Here is an 11,133-nt window from a genome sequence, read left to right as displayed (position 1 = left end):
GCCCCTGGCCACATCGCTCCAATCTCTGCTTCTGTAGTCACATCACTTTTGTTTCTTCTATAGACAAATATTCCTGTGTCTCACTCTTAAAAATGACATTTGTGGGGGCTGGCAGATGGCGTGGTGGTTAAAGGCACTGGACTCCCACATGACCGACAACGGTTCAAGTCCAAGATCTGGTGGCTTGCTTTCTTACTTTCTCTGTCTCTCTCTGATCAAACTGGAAAATAATAATAATAAATAAAGTTAAATTAAAAATATTCTTAAAGAGAGAGAGAGAGGTTTGTGATTACATTAGGGGCCATACCCAGAAAGGCGGGGTCATCCCATTTCCTGGCTTCTGCTCAGATGGCAGAAGAGATAGCGACACATCTAATTCCTTCAACACCAACAAAAGACTGTCCAGTCCTTCTCTCTAGATTATCATTTCCTAGCAGTGACTCTCCTAATTTTAGCATCTTTTGCGATGCAGATTGGCTAGGAATCACAGCTGGCCCGAGGGCAAGGGAGAGGGCACGGACTAGGGCCTTGACAGTACAAAACATGCTACACTGACTGGCCTCGTTTTTTCTGGATGTTTGATATCTTGAGTTAAAATATGGAATAAATACAGAAAATTAATGTTCCCATGCCTTGGGTCAGGTGACCTCAAAGTGGACTCTAAGATAATGATTCATGTGCACAGATTTCTTTGGGAAATGCTCCCAGCAGAGAGTGGTTAGACACTGGCGAAGGCAGGGCAAGAGGTAAAGAGGTCCAGCAAAGGTGACATTTCAGATGAAGCGCAAGTCTTGGCATGATCCCCCAGTGCTCTGGAGTATAAGTTGCATGGCAGAGTTGGTCTCCCCTCGATACCAGTAAGCTTGATTTTCGTACTCCTGCAAGAGTCAGTCATTAGCTCTCAGCCACCCCAGAGAGACAGAAACCTGTGGGCACTTTCAGCTCTCTGCCCACACGGGAGAGCAGCTCTAGGGGCCCAAGGATAGTCCTCTAGGAAGTGGTAGGTATGAGCCGCCAGAAAAACATGCAGTGGCTGTGAGCTGTGCATACCAAATGGTAGAGGGAACCTGGGGAGACCTGAGTGAGGCCGGAGCATCAGCATCACCCGATAGATACAGCAGAACCAGTGAGGTGGTCTGTAAAAGAACAAGGCAAGGATGGCATTCGCTTGGCAGAAAGAATTTCTTACTTTGATCCAAAATGGTGCTGTTTCATCCTCCCTCCTTGCTCCAGAAGGTTTCTTAGAGGTTAGGGATATTGAAATAGGAAGATAACGAGTCCTTAAAAAAAAAAAAAAAAAGAAACAGTCATTAACTCCATCTCCTCCACACATTTTGTCCAGCCCTGGTGTTGTCATGGTTTTAATAATTCCATTAATATATACTCTTTATCTCCCTCTGTGAACAAACACGCCTGTTTGTTCATTGTTCTGAAAGAGCAGTGAGGCCACCAAGTACAGTCCCCTAGGACAACGTGATTGGTGGGGGGTTATGACACCAGACATCTCCTCTGTCCAGAGCAAACACCATCCACTTAACCCATTTGTCGGCTGGAGAAATGATTCTGACAGGTCACCTTTCATAATGGCTCCACTTCTATTTATAGAACTGGCTGATTATTGCACGTGGTCAGCTCTGATCCGTGTTACCCCGAGTGAATTCACAATGTCGCTGCAGCCCGCCACTGCAGCCTGCTGTTTATCCCCACAGTGAAAAGTGGCAGGCTTTTTCAGTCTCCCATCTTCCTGGGGCTGGTGGCTAGAGGGTGTCAGTCAAGCCCTCAAGCTGTGACATTCACTGTGAGCTGCCTGGAAGAGGCAGGCCTGGCCTGGCTCCAGGGTGACAGTCCCCTCGGTCAGCTCTTGCCTTGTCCTCATGGAACTTATTGCTAGGGACCAAACTGTGCCCACCCCCAACTGCCCAAATTCATATGCTAAAGCCCTAACCCTCCCTCATCCCCAAGTGTCTGTATTTGGAGATAAGGATTCTAGGAGATAATTACGACAGATAAGGTCGTAACTGTGGGGTCCCAACCCAATAGAACTGTGGCCTTCTATGACCCTGTGCAATGCAGCAAGGCGGTGGCCATTAACAAGCCATGAGGAGAGGCTCAAGGCATCGAGCCCTGCTGGACCTGGATCTGGGAATTCCATCCTCCAGAACCGAGAGGAAAACACTTTTGCGGTTTAAGCGCCCCTGTCTGTGGCGTTCTGTTATCACCTCCTGAGCACGCACACACACACACACACACACACACACACACACACACACGGAAATACCTAGACACATCAGTGCAGAAAGTGAGGCTGCTGATTCCGAACCATTCAGGGAAGGGATGGCCAGGAGCTGGCATCTTTGATAGGTTCCCAAACAGATATCAAAGGTCCACAGATTGCATAGGTTTGATCTCATTATTTTGTTAAATACATGTCCAGGTGGGCTCCTCCCATGGCCTGGTGGTTACAGAAGCTGGACTCCACATGGCAGACCGCTCGGTTCAAGTCCTGGGCCCAGCGGCTTGGGAAACACACTGGTATGTATGTGTGCACATGCTCAAAATCCCCAAAGGAGAGAGAAACAGAGAAGGGATTATAGTCTCATGCCCCATGGGGGTGCTTTCTAGCTCCTATTACCCTACGCCTGTGAGGCACGTGCCCTTGGACAAATAAAAAAAGGAGATTCCTGTCCAGGGAAAGCAAACTGACATGGCAGAAACCAACTCAAGACATGGAACACAAAAGGCAAGTTCCTCCCTTCCTACGCATGCCTCGTTCTCTGGCTGGGAAGAAGAGAAAACCACAGAACTAGGGGAGAAGGGGGGACACCTTCCAGGACTGGAACCGTGGTCGACTATGTGGGAGTCCAGCAACATCACCATTACACCATCTGCTGATACCAGCGGTTACACAGATACTAAAAACAAAACAAAACAGTATCAAGCTTGTGAGTTGCAAAGTCACCTCAACGGGCATTTTGGTAAATGTTACCAAAGCTGCCTGTGAGGGCAAATTAGGTTCACCCGAGCAAATGCCGTGGGACGAGCAGGTGGTGCAGCAGAAAAACACCCCACAATGCTGGGCCCACGTGAGACAGCATCCCAGGACCTCCCCGTGTGTGCTAGGTGCCCCGATCTGGCCTGGCTGTGGCTAGAGAGGGATCATAGTGTGAAGACCCTCTTCCGGGTTCTGATGCTCTCTCCTTCTTTTTCTCTCATGAAAGAAAAAAAAAGAAACTTCTTAAAAAAGAAAAGAGAAAGTTGTAAAAGACAGGAGATGAGTAAGGTCATTCAAATCTATGCGTGCCTCCTACCCCAGCCCTGGGGTGGTATTTGACTTCATACACAGATCCTGTATTTGTGCACCTTTCCAATTGTGACTGCCTTATTTCTGCTTTTTTCTTTCCTTTCTAAACCCCAACTTGGGTCCTGTGTCAGGTTCTCCACGGAATCCTGTGGCTTTCCTGCAGCGTTCACCAGGACTCCTGCCCGCTTGTCTCTGCTATGCTGCAGAAACCGCCCACTTTCAGTGTGCTGGGTCCACCCACCTGCCTGGAGGATCATTTGCTCCCCCAGGTCAGAATCCCTGACTCTGGGGCAAATCCACTTTCACCTGCCCCAAGAAGGTGGCAGATGGAGCACTGGGCAGGTGCAGGCCGGGAGCTGAAGGGCAACGCAGATACGTCGGAGAACAATGAGCTGGCCTCCGCAGCTGAGCTCCCAAGGAAGGACGGCTGAGTTCAGGGTTGTGTTCTCTCCTGGGCGTTGTGTCCTCCCTTCACAACTGGTGTGGATGGGACTCCTGCCCGCCTGGTAATTAAGGTTAATGAGTACACGCCATCTGGAGGCAGGAAGGCAAATCTGCTCTCTGACTGCACATTCTTGGCATTGCCCCAGTGGAAGGAACCGGGAGAGACTAATAATCTTCCCCTGGGGTATGTCGCCTGGTAATAGGGCCTGATCTCAGTCCCAGACAGGACAGGGGAGGGTCACAAGGCAATCCCACTGAGGTCTGATCCTTCCGATCTGTACAGGGTTCCTGACGTCACCTGAAGGCAGCCCCGGGGCCTGGGATTTCAGAATTATGAGCATGAAACTGCAGCACATTCGTCCTCCCCTAGAGCTACTGACTTCCTGGGATTCTGCAGGGCCCAAGTGAGAAGGAAAGTGAAACATCATCACCCAGGGGGCTGGCCCGGCCACAATCCCTTCTCCATTCTCCGCCTGGGACCTTGGGCATGCACACACGTCCAGTGTGTTTCAAGTCACCGGGTCTGGGAAGCCATGTGGGAGTCCAGTGATGTAACCATTACGCCTCCTACTGGCCCCAAAGGATTTTTTAAAAAGAAAAATCAGCCCAGCCGTGTCGCACAATGGTTAAGGAAGCCAGAGCCCACATGGCTCAAGTTTTGATGCAGGCACCTTGGAACATGCCAAGCATGTACAGGTGTGGCCATAGGCCTGACAGGATGAAGAAATGGGGGAGAAAGGATTACAGCATGACCACACCCCAGTGGGGGCTGGGGATGCTTTCTCTCTCATAAGGGCACACTTCTTCTAAACAATTACAAAAACAAGGAAAAAAACAAAAACAGACCTGGACAATGGCATAGCATTAAAACGTGACATTGTGCAAGGCGAATCCATGTGGGAGGGTTCTGGGTTCATGGTGGGTATACGACACATCCGTGCCCATACCCTGGGGCGGGCTGAGGCTGAGTCTCAGCAGGGAGACCATGTTGGGGGTGCTACTTCTGTCGGTCTCTCTCCCTCGCTCATAGAGATGCATGGATACCCTTTAAAACAAAACCACAAAAGCAAATGTGATCCTACAAGTTGTCCATAATGGAAATGTAGATGCTTGTTGTATTACTGTTTGGACTTCCAGGCCTTCAGCTTCTCAAATAATTGAAACAGAAGCAGGGTCTGACCGAGCAGCGAGCAGAGCACTGAACTCCCACTCCTGGCACGTGCAGATGGACACACAGAAATAGGTTCTTATTTTATGTGAACAATATACTTGACATATGTTCCTCAACTTACTTTACACAACAGGATTTCCTCGCTGTCGTGTGTGTGTGTGTGTGTGTGTGTTTAACTGCCTCAGAGCTTTCCAGATACTTGGTGGCTGCTTTAACTATTTATTCCATTATTGGCAGAAATTCATTTTGTTTCCTGTTTTTCACTATCACAACAATGCTGCAGTGACCGTCTTTCAAAACCCTAGGGCCAAAGGGCAGCAGCACTCTGTCCAAACACGTATTTCCTCATCCTCAGGCTGGCCACGTGGTCCGTAGTGGCTATTAACAAATGGCTAACCTTTCACGCTTCCGCAGTCACAGCACGGAAGCAAAACCCAGGCACTGACTAGTCCTGAACAGCCCCCTCCCCACGGTTTTCAGTTGTCTGAGGGTACCGAGGAGGAAAACCAGAATTTAAGACCTGCTGCTTGGAAGGATTAGCCCAAGTAAACATCCCAGGCTCTCAACCCAAAGTTGAGTGTGGAAGGGCCACACCCTATAACTGTCGTCACATCAGGGGTAGCTATGAACCTTGGTTACAAAAAGCAAACCCTACCTCAAGGGAGTTCAGCCCCATAATGGATTAAGGTGGTCTACCTGCACTTGACCTGCTTATCAGAGGAAGTGGTGAACACTCTCTCAAGGGAGATAATGTTATCCAGAGCCATTATAATGTTTTATATCAATGTTCAGTATCCCACGGACATCTTTATCAGGTCTATTGAGAAACTGAACCAAGAGAGAAAAATAGTAAGAGTAGACCCATAAATGACCCAGATAGCATTGTTATCAAATATGGACTTACAAAAAAAAAAAAAAGTGGGCCCGCAGGTGGCATGGTAGCTAAGACACAGGATTCTCACATGGTTGACAGTGGTTTGAGTCTTAGACCCAGTGGTTTGAAAATCACAACAAATAGATAAATGAATAAATGTTTTAAAAACTATAATTTTTTTAAAAAAAATTGTAGTATGTTCAAGAAAATAGGTGACAAGGGCTGTCTCTGGAGCATAATGGCGAAGGGAGCCAAACCCAGCATGGTTGACCATGGTTTGGGTCAAGACTCTGGAGGCTTGGGGGACATGTGGGCATGACTGTGTACATGCTCACGATCCAGGCAGAATGGAGAGATGGAGGAGTAAGTGTTGTGGGATGGCCATGCCCCATTGGAAGGTGCTTTCTCTCTCTCTTTGGTGAGTGCCTGCACCTTCTGGCAATAAAAAAGGAAAAGAAAATGGGTGGTAAGGGAAATTTCACTAGAGAGCTGAAAATCGTTTTAAAAGATCAACTGGAAATTCTAATATTGAAAAGTATGGAAATTTGGATAGGTTTAACAGTTGACCAAACACAGAAGAAGAGAAAATGAATGAATTGGAAGTTAGTTCAGTAGAATATATTCAGATTACAGCATAAAAAAAATGTAGAAAGTAAGTACAGCAAGCAGGCAAAACAAAGCATAAGCGAACAGAATGTGGCATAATTAAAAGGTAGGGCCAGCAGGTGGAGTGGTGATTAAGTTGCTAGACTCCCACATGGCCAACTGCTGTTCAAGTCCCAGACCTGGTGGCTTGCCTTCCACTTTCTCTCTCTCTCTAGTGAGCATACATGCCCTATAGAAAATTTAAAAATAACAATAATGATGAATAAAATTTAAAAAGTAATTCTTTAAAAAATAAAAAAAGTTTCAGTATACTTGAAGTAGAAGAGGAGAGAGAGAGAGAGAGAATGAGACAGATGACTTTTTGAGAGGGAAGGGCTGAAAGTTTTCAAAAGCTAATGAGACATCAAGTGAGATTCAAAAAGTGGTACAAACACTAAGAAAATACAGAGAAAACCAAATCCACAGTAAAACTGCTTAAAACTAAAACGCAAAAGAAAATCTGTGATCCTGGACCCACAGGAGAAGGTCCTGGGTTTGCACCCAGAGGTCTCCCTGCACATGCTGGGAGTGTATGCCTCAGCCTGCCATCTGGACTGGCTGAAGCCAGGGTAGACTGAGGTATGAACACCTTGTTGGAGATGCCTGGCTCTTTCTCCACCCTCTGTCTCTCTCTCTCTCATAAAAGAAAAAAGTAAACTCAAAAACAGTGGTTAAAATGGTAAATGTAAATGTGATGTGATGTGAATTTTGCCCTAATTTTTAGTTATATTTTAAAAGACAGAAGAAAGAAACAAGACGGCATCAGCAACAGTGTGGGGCAGAGAGGAGTGAGTCAGGCGAGTTGTTCGTGCCAGCACAGATCCACCTGCCCCCAGGCTCCTCAGAAGTTAACGAGTCTCCTTCTGTCTCTTTCTGTTTCAGCGCTGCCACCGCCAGTGCAGTACCCTCTCTCTGAGTGAAAGGCTACCACTCTCCTCAGCTCCCCAGTGTGATGCCTAGATACTATTCCCGCCTCACACAGCCCAACCCAGGGTCCTTATGAAGTGGTGACCACTCCAACCAGCAGGTCAGTGGGTGAGAACAAGGGTAAGGTCTGAGAGAGGGGTCGCCTCTGGTGGCAAGGTGTGGTCATGCAGGGCTGGGACCATGTGGGTCCCTGAGAGGGATGCTCATGTCCCTTCCCTTCATTATGGCCACGTGGGGTGGCCTGAGCCTCCAGGAAGTAGGGGGGTTGATAAATAGAAGAGGATGGCAGCCTGAGTCCACCGCAGGCAAGTGACCGTTATCCGTCCCTGCCTGTCGTGGCTCCCTCCGCAGGGGTGGAAAATGGTACGAGTTGAGCCCCAGTCAGAGGAGTCCGCAGTTGCTGCTGAGAGATGGAGGAGCCCACGCCAGAGCCCGCCTACGTCGACGTGGACAAAGGGTTGACCTTGGCCTGCTTCGTCTTCCTCTGCCTCTTCCTCGTCGTGATGATCATTCGTTGTGCCAAGGTCATCATGGACCCTTACAGCGCCATCCCTACGTCCACCTGGGAGGAGCAGCACCTGGACGACTGAGACGTGGGAGGCGCAGGTGGAGAGTAGACCCCAGTGCTCTCTGGGCAGCAGTGTGCCAGGATGTGCTTGTGTGTGCCCTGGTCAGCAGGCTGCCAGCCTTGCCAGCTCTCTCATGACCTCTCACCAGGACGTGAAATGCCTGGGTGCTGTGGGTGCTGCAACCATGGGGCAGCTTAGGGATAAGAGTCCTGGGCCAAGATCCCCAAGGCCCAGGTTCCAGCCTGAGTCGCTGGACAATGACGGGGTTGTCACCTTCTCAGGCGCCTGTGCAACTTTTGGAGTTGGATTCTCTCAGCACACAGCACTGACTTCATTTTGAGGAGACTTTATTTCCTTCAAACACAAAGTAGCACATGGAGGTTCCCAGCACATATGTCCCGGCTGGTCCCAAACCCTCCCTGTGGACCAGCAACGGAGCAGGCGGCGAAGGGTGAGAAGAGGTTGAGGGTGCCTCATCTGAAAATGCTCAGAAGGCGTATGGGCTGCTTCCAAGGAGTGTTTTGTTTTTTGTTTTGTTTTTAACTAAAATACAGAGGGATATATTTTTCCTGTAATATGAAAATGTACATTTTAGAAACTTGGGAAAACACAGATAAACATAATAGAAGGAAAAGGGGGACAATAACACAATCCCACCTCCCAGAAGCCACCACTTTAATAGATTTTTTCCTTTTTTTTACATAGTTTTAGTCCAGTTGGTGCCACGTGCAGGACGTCGCACCGTTCCGTGACAGCATGACGCCTTCCCATTCCATTACTCTTCAGGGCCGTTCCTCTCAGTGACTGCTGACGGGTGACAGTCGTCTCTTTTGGTTTCACTCACTTTGCCTACAAGACTTTTTTCTTCATCCAGAGCACAGTCCATGAGATGAGTATTAAACAAGGAGACCTAGGTTCTAGTCCTGCTTCAGTCACTCAGAGGCTGTAATCTGGAGCAAGTCTTTTCACCTCTCGGTGCCTCAGTCCCCTCACTGTAAGACGGGGAGGAAAAGCCTTGCCATTCGTGTGTATATTGTGTCTGTGTGTGCGCGTGCACAACTATACCTCATGTGAATGAAAGGACAAGAGGGGAGAACTCTGAATGTAAATATGCTGTAGTGTGTGTTGGGGGGACGGCAAGGAGTAAGCTGCTGATAATGACTTTTCTCTGGACCTCCCTCCTCCTCTTCCCACCCTTCCACCCTACGCCCACCCCTGTCACCAATGTCTATGACCTGTCCCAAGTCCCAATTCCTCTACTTCATTGTTTTATGACGCTAAATAAGTCAGCCTCTCTGAGCCCCAATTTCCTCATCTGTAAATGGGGGAATAACACCTACCTCACAAGGTTGTTGTGAGGATGAAATGAGAAAACACAGACAAATATTAGTGTCCTTTCTCGAATCCACCACCCCAGGGGAAACTAAGGGTCTGAGCTGGGAGGATCAGAGATTCTGGGTTCTCCCCTCCCTGCAGAGCCTAGAACCCCAGGCTAGACCCTCAACTTCTGAGGGTCACCTCCTACAGATCAAATCTCCCAACAGGACCACTGGTCAGACGAATACTCACAGCAACCTCCCCAGCAGACTAACCTCAAGGATATGGTATCTACTTATTTATGCACTTGCCACTGTCTTCAGTTTTCCCACAAACATGATATGAAGCTAAACTAGACCACCTGAGCTCCCCTTCTTCTGAATCCCTCCAAGATGGGGCCTGCCATGATCAGAAGAGACCTGCAGCTGTGAAGAAGCTCAGGGCTCCTTTCCCATCACCAGTATCCCAACCAGGGGTTCCCCACCAGCCCCAGGCCACCTGGGAAGTAGTTTCCAAAGCACTGTCACCACTAGGTGACCCCTGAAAATGGACAAAGCCTCAGCTGTCCAGGCAGCACTCCAGGGCACATCCAGTTGTCCTCCCCTCCACTATGTGGACTGCACAAAGGGGCAGCTGGTAAAGGCAGTGGACCAAGATGCAATGGAGTCTCTGCAGAAGGGGCAGGAGCGGAAAGCCCGACACTCAGGCATTGCCTTCGGCCCAGGAACGGTCTTCACTCTGAAGCCTACCTCAGAGATACCAGACACTTCTGTGAAAAGCCCTCTGCACGGATTTGCAATGTAAATCAGCACCCAACTCCAACTCAGCTAATGACAAGGAGCAAAAAGACGTCTCAAAGGCCTAAAGTGCTCTCTGAAAGCACTTTCGGAACTCTGATGAGGGAAAAGTAGAACGCCCTAGGACAGCGCTACTCTGGGGTTAAAGGACAAACAGCATCTGCCACACTGAGGCGCTTATTAGAAATGCACAATGTGGGCCAGCCCCATGGCCTGCTGGTCAAAGGAACTGGGACACACATAGCTGGCTGTGGTTTGAATCTCAACCCTGGTGGCTTGAAAAACATTTGGGGTGAAGGTACAGGCCCCAAATCCTGACAAGATGGAGAAATGGAGGAGAAGGTATTGCAGCATGACCACACCCCACTGGGGGGTCCTTTCTCCATCTCTCCTCTAACTCAATCTCTCTCACAAGCACACGTGCCCTCTGGCAAATTACAAACAAACAAACAAACAAAAATAAAAATCATGCCCCCAACCTCCATCTACAGAATCTGAATCGCTGGCAGTGGGGCCCAGGAATCATGAGCAAATTCCTCACGATGATTTATATGGACATTGAAGTTGGAGAAGCACTGCTTGGGATCCCTTGGTCTCAATTCTTTTCTCCACCTAGATTTGCTGTTTCTCACCTTAACTCTTGATTCCTTTGGTAGCAAGAAGAAATAACATTTCAGAAATGGTGGAAAATTTAAAAACTACTACGCATGAAAAAAATGTGTGTCCGTCCATTCCCTTCTAATTCTCATCCGTATGTGCAAGATACATTTTTCATAAATCCCATCAGTTATATGTTACATATTACTATTTCTTCTGACATGACATCACACACACATTTCCATGTTGCTGTTACGATCTTCGTATTTATCATTTTAATGGCTGTAAAACAAGGCAGACTCCTATTATCAAATACTTGGAATGCTTTCGTTTTCTCTATTATACATGTACCAAGAGAAAAAGGAAAGATCAAGACAGATATAATAAACCCTGGGGGTTTGTTCAGGAGAGAATCAATACTTAATAAATAAATGCACCCCCACCTATGAGACACATGGGAGGAATACCTGTCTATGAATTCGATCATATTA

At 48.1% G+C, this 11,133-nt stretch overlaps 1 protein-coding gene across 5 annotated transcripts in view; it reads left to right on the top strand.

Annotated features, from left to right (window-relative positions):
* The window catches only part of CTXND1 (cortexin domain containing 1), a 56,985-nt gene extending 46,977 nt beyond the window's left edge, over window positions 1-10,008 (top strand). The window contains exons 2-6 of one of the 5 annotated variants that reach the window (XM_027769034.1): window positions 3,433-3,570; window positions 4,029-4,149; window positions 4,883-4,988; window positions 7,318-7,462; window positions 7,714-10,008. In XM_027769034.1, coding sequence (XP_027624835.1) covers window positions 7,773-7,952 — 180 coding nt within the window. In that variant the 5' untranslated portion in view covers window positions 3,433-3,570; window positions 4,029-4,149; window positions 4,883-4,988; window positions 7,318-7,462; window positions 7,714-7,772 and the 3' untranslated portion in view covers window positions 7,953-10,008. Of the gene's footprint in view, window positions 1-2,508; window positions 2,533-3,432; window positions 3,571-4,028; window positions 4,150-4,882; window positions 4,989-7,317; window positions 7,463-7,713 lie in introns of those variants that run through there. The other 4 variants (XM_027769039.1, XM_027769028.1, XM_027769025.1 and 1 more) reach the window with 4 other exon arrangements.
* The last annotated feature ends 1,125 nt before the right edge of the window (window positions 10,009-11,133 follow it).

The sequence above is a fragment of the Tupaia chinensis genome, unplaced genomic scaffold (genome assembly GCF_000334495.1).
Source record: "Tupaia chinensis unplaced genomic scaffold, TupChi_1.0 Scaffold000078_1, whole genome shotgun sequence".
Classification (NCBI taxonomy): domain Eukaryota; kingdom Metazoa; phylum Chordata; class Mammalia; order Scandentia; family Tupaiidae; genus Tupaia; species Tupaia belangeri.
Note: the sequence above shows the minus strand (reverse complement) of the source record. Positions and strands in the feature narration are given on the sequence as shown.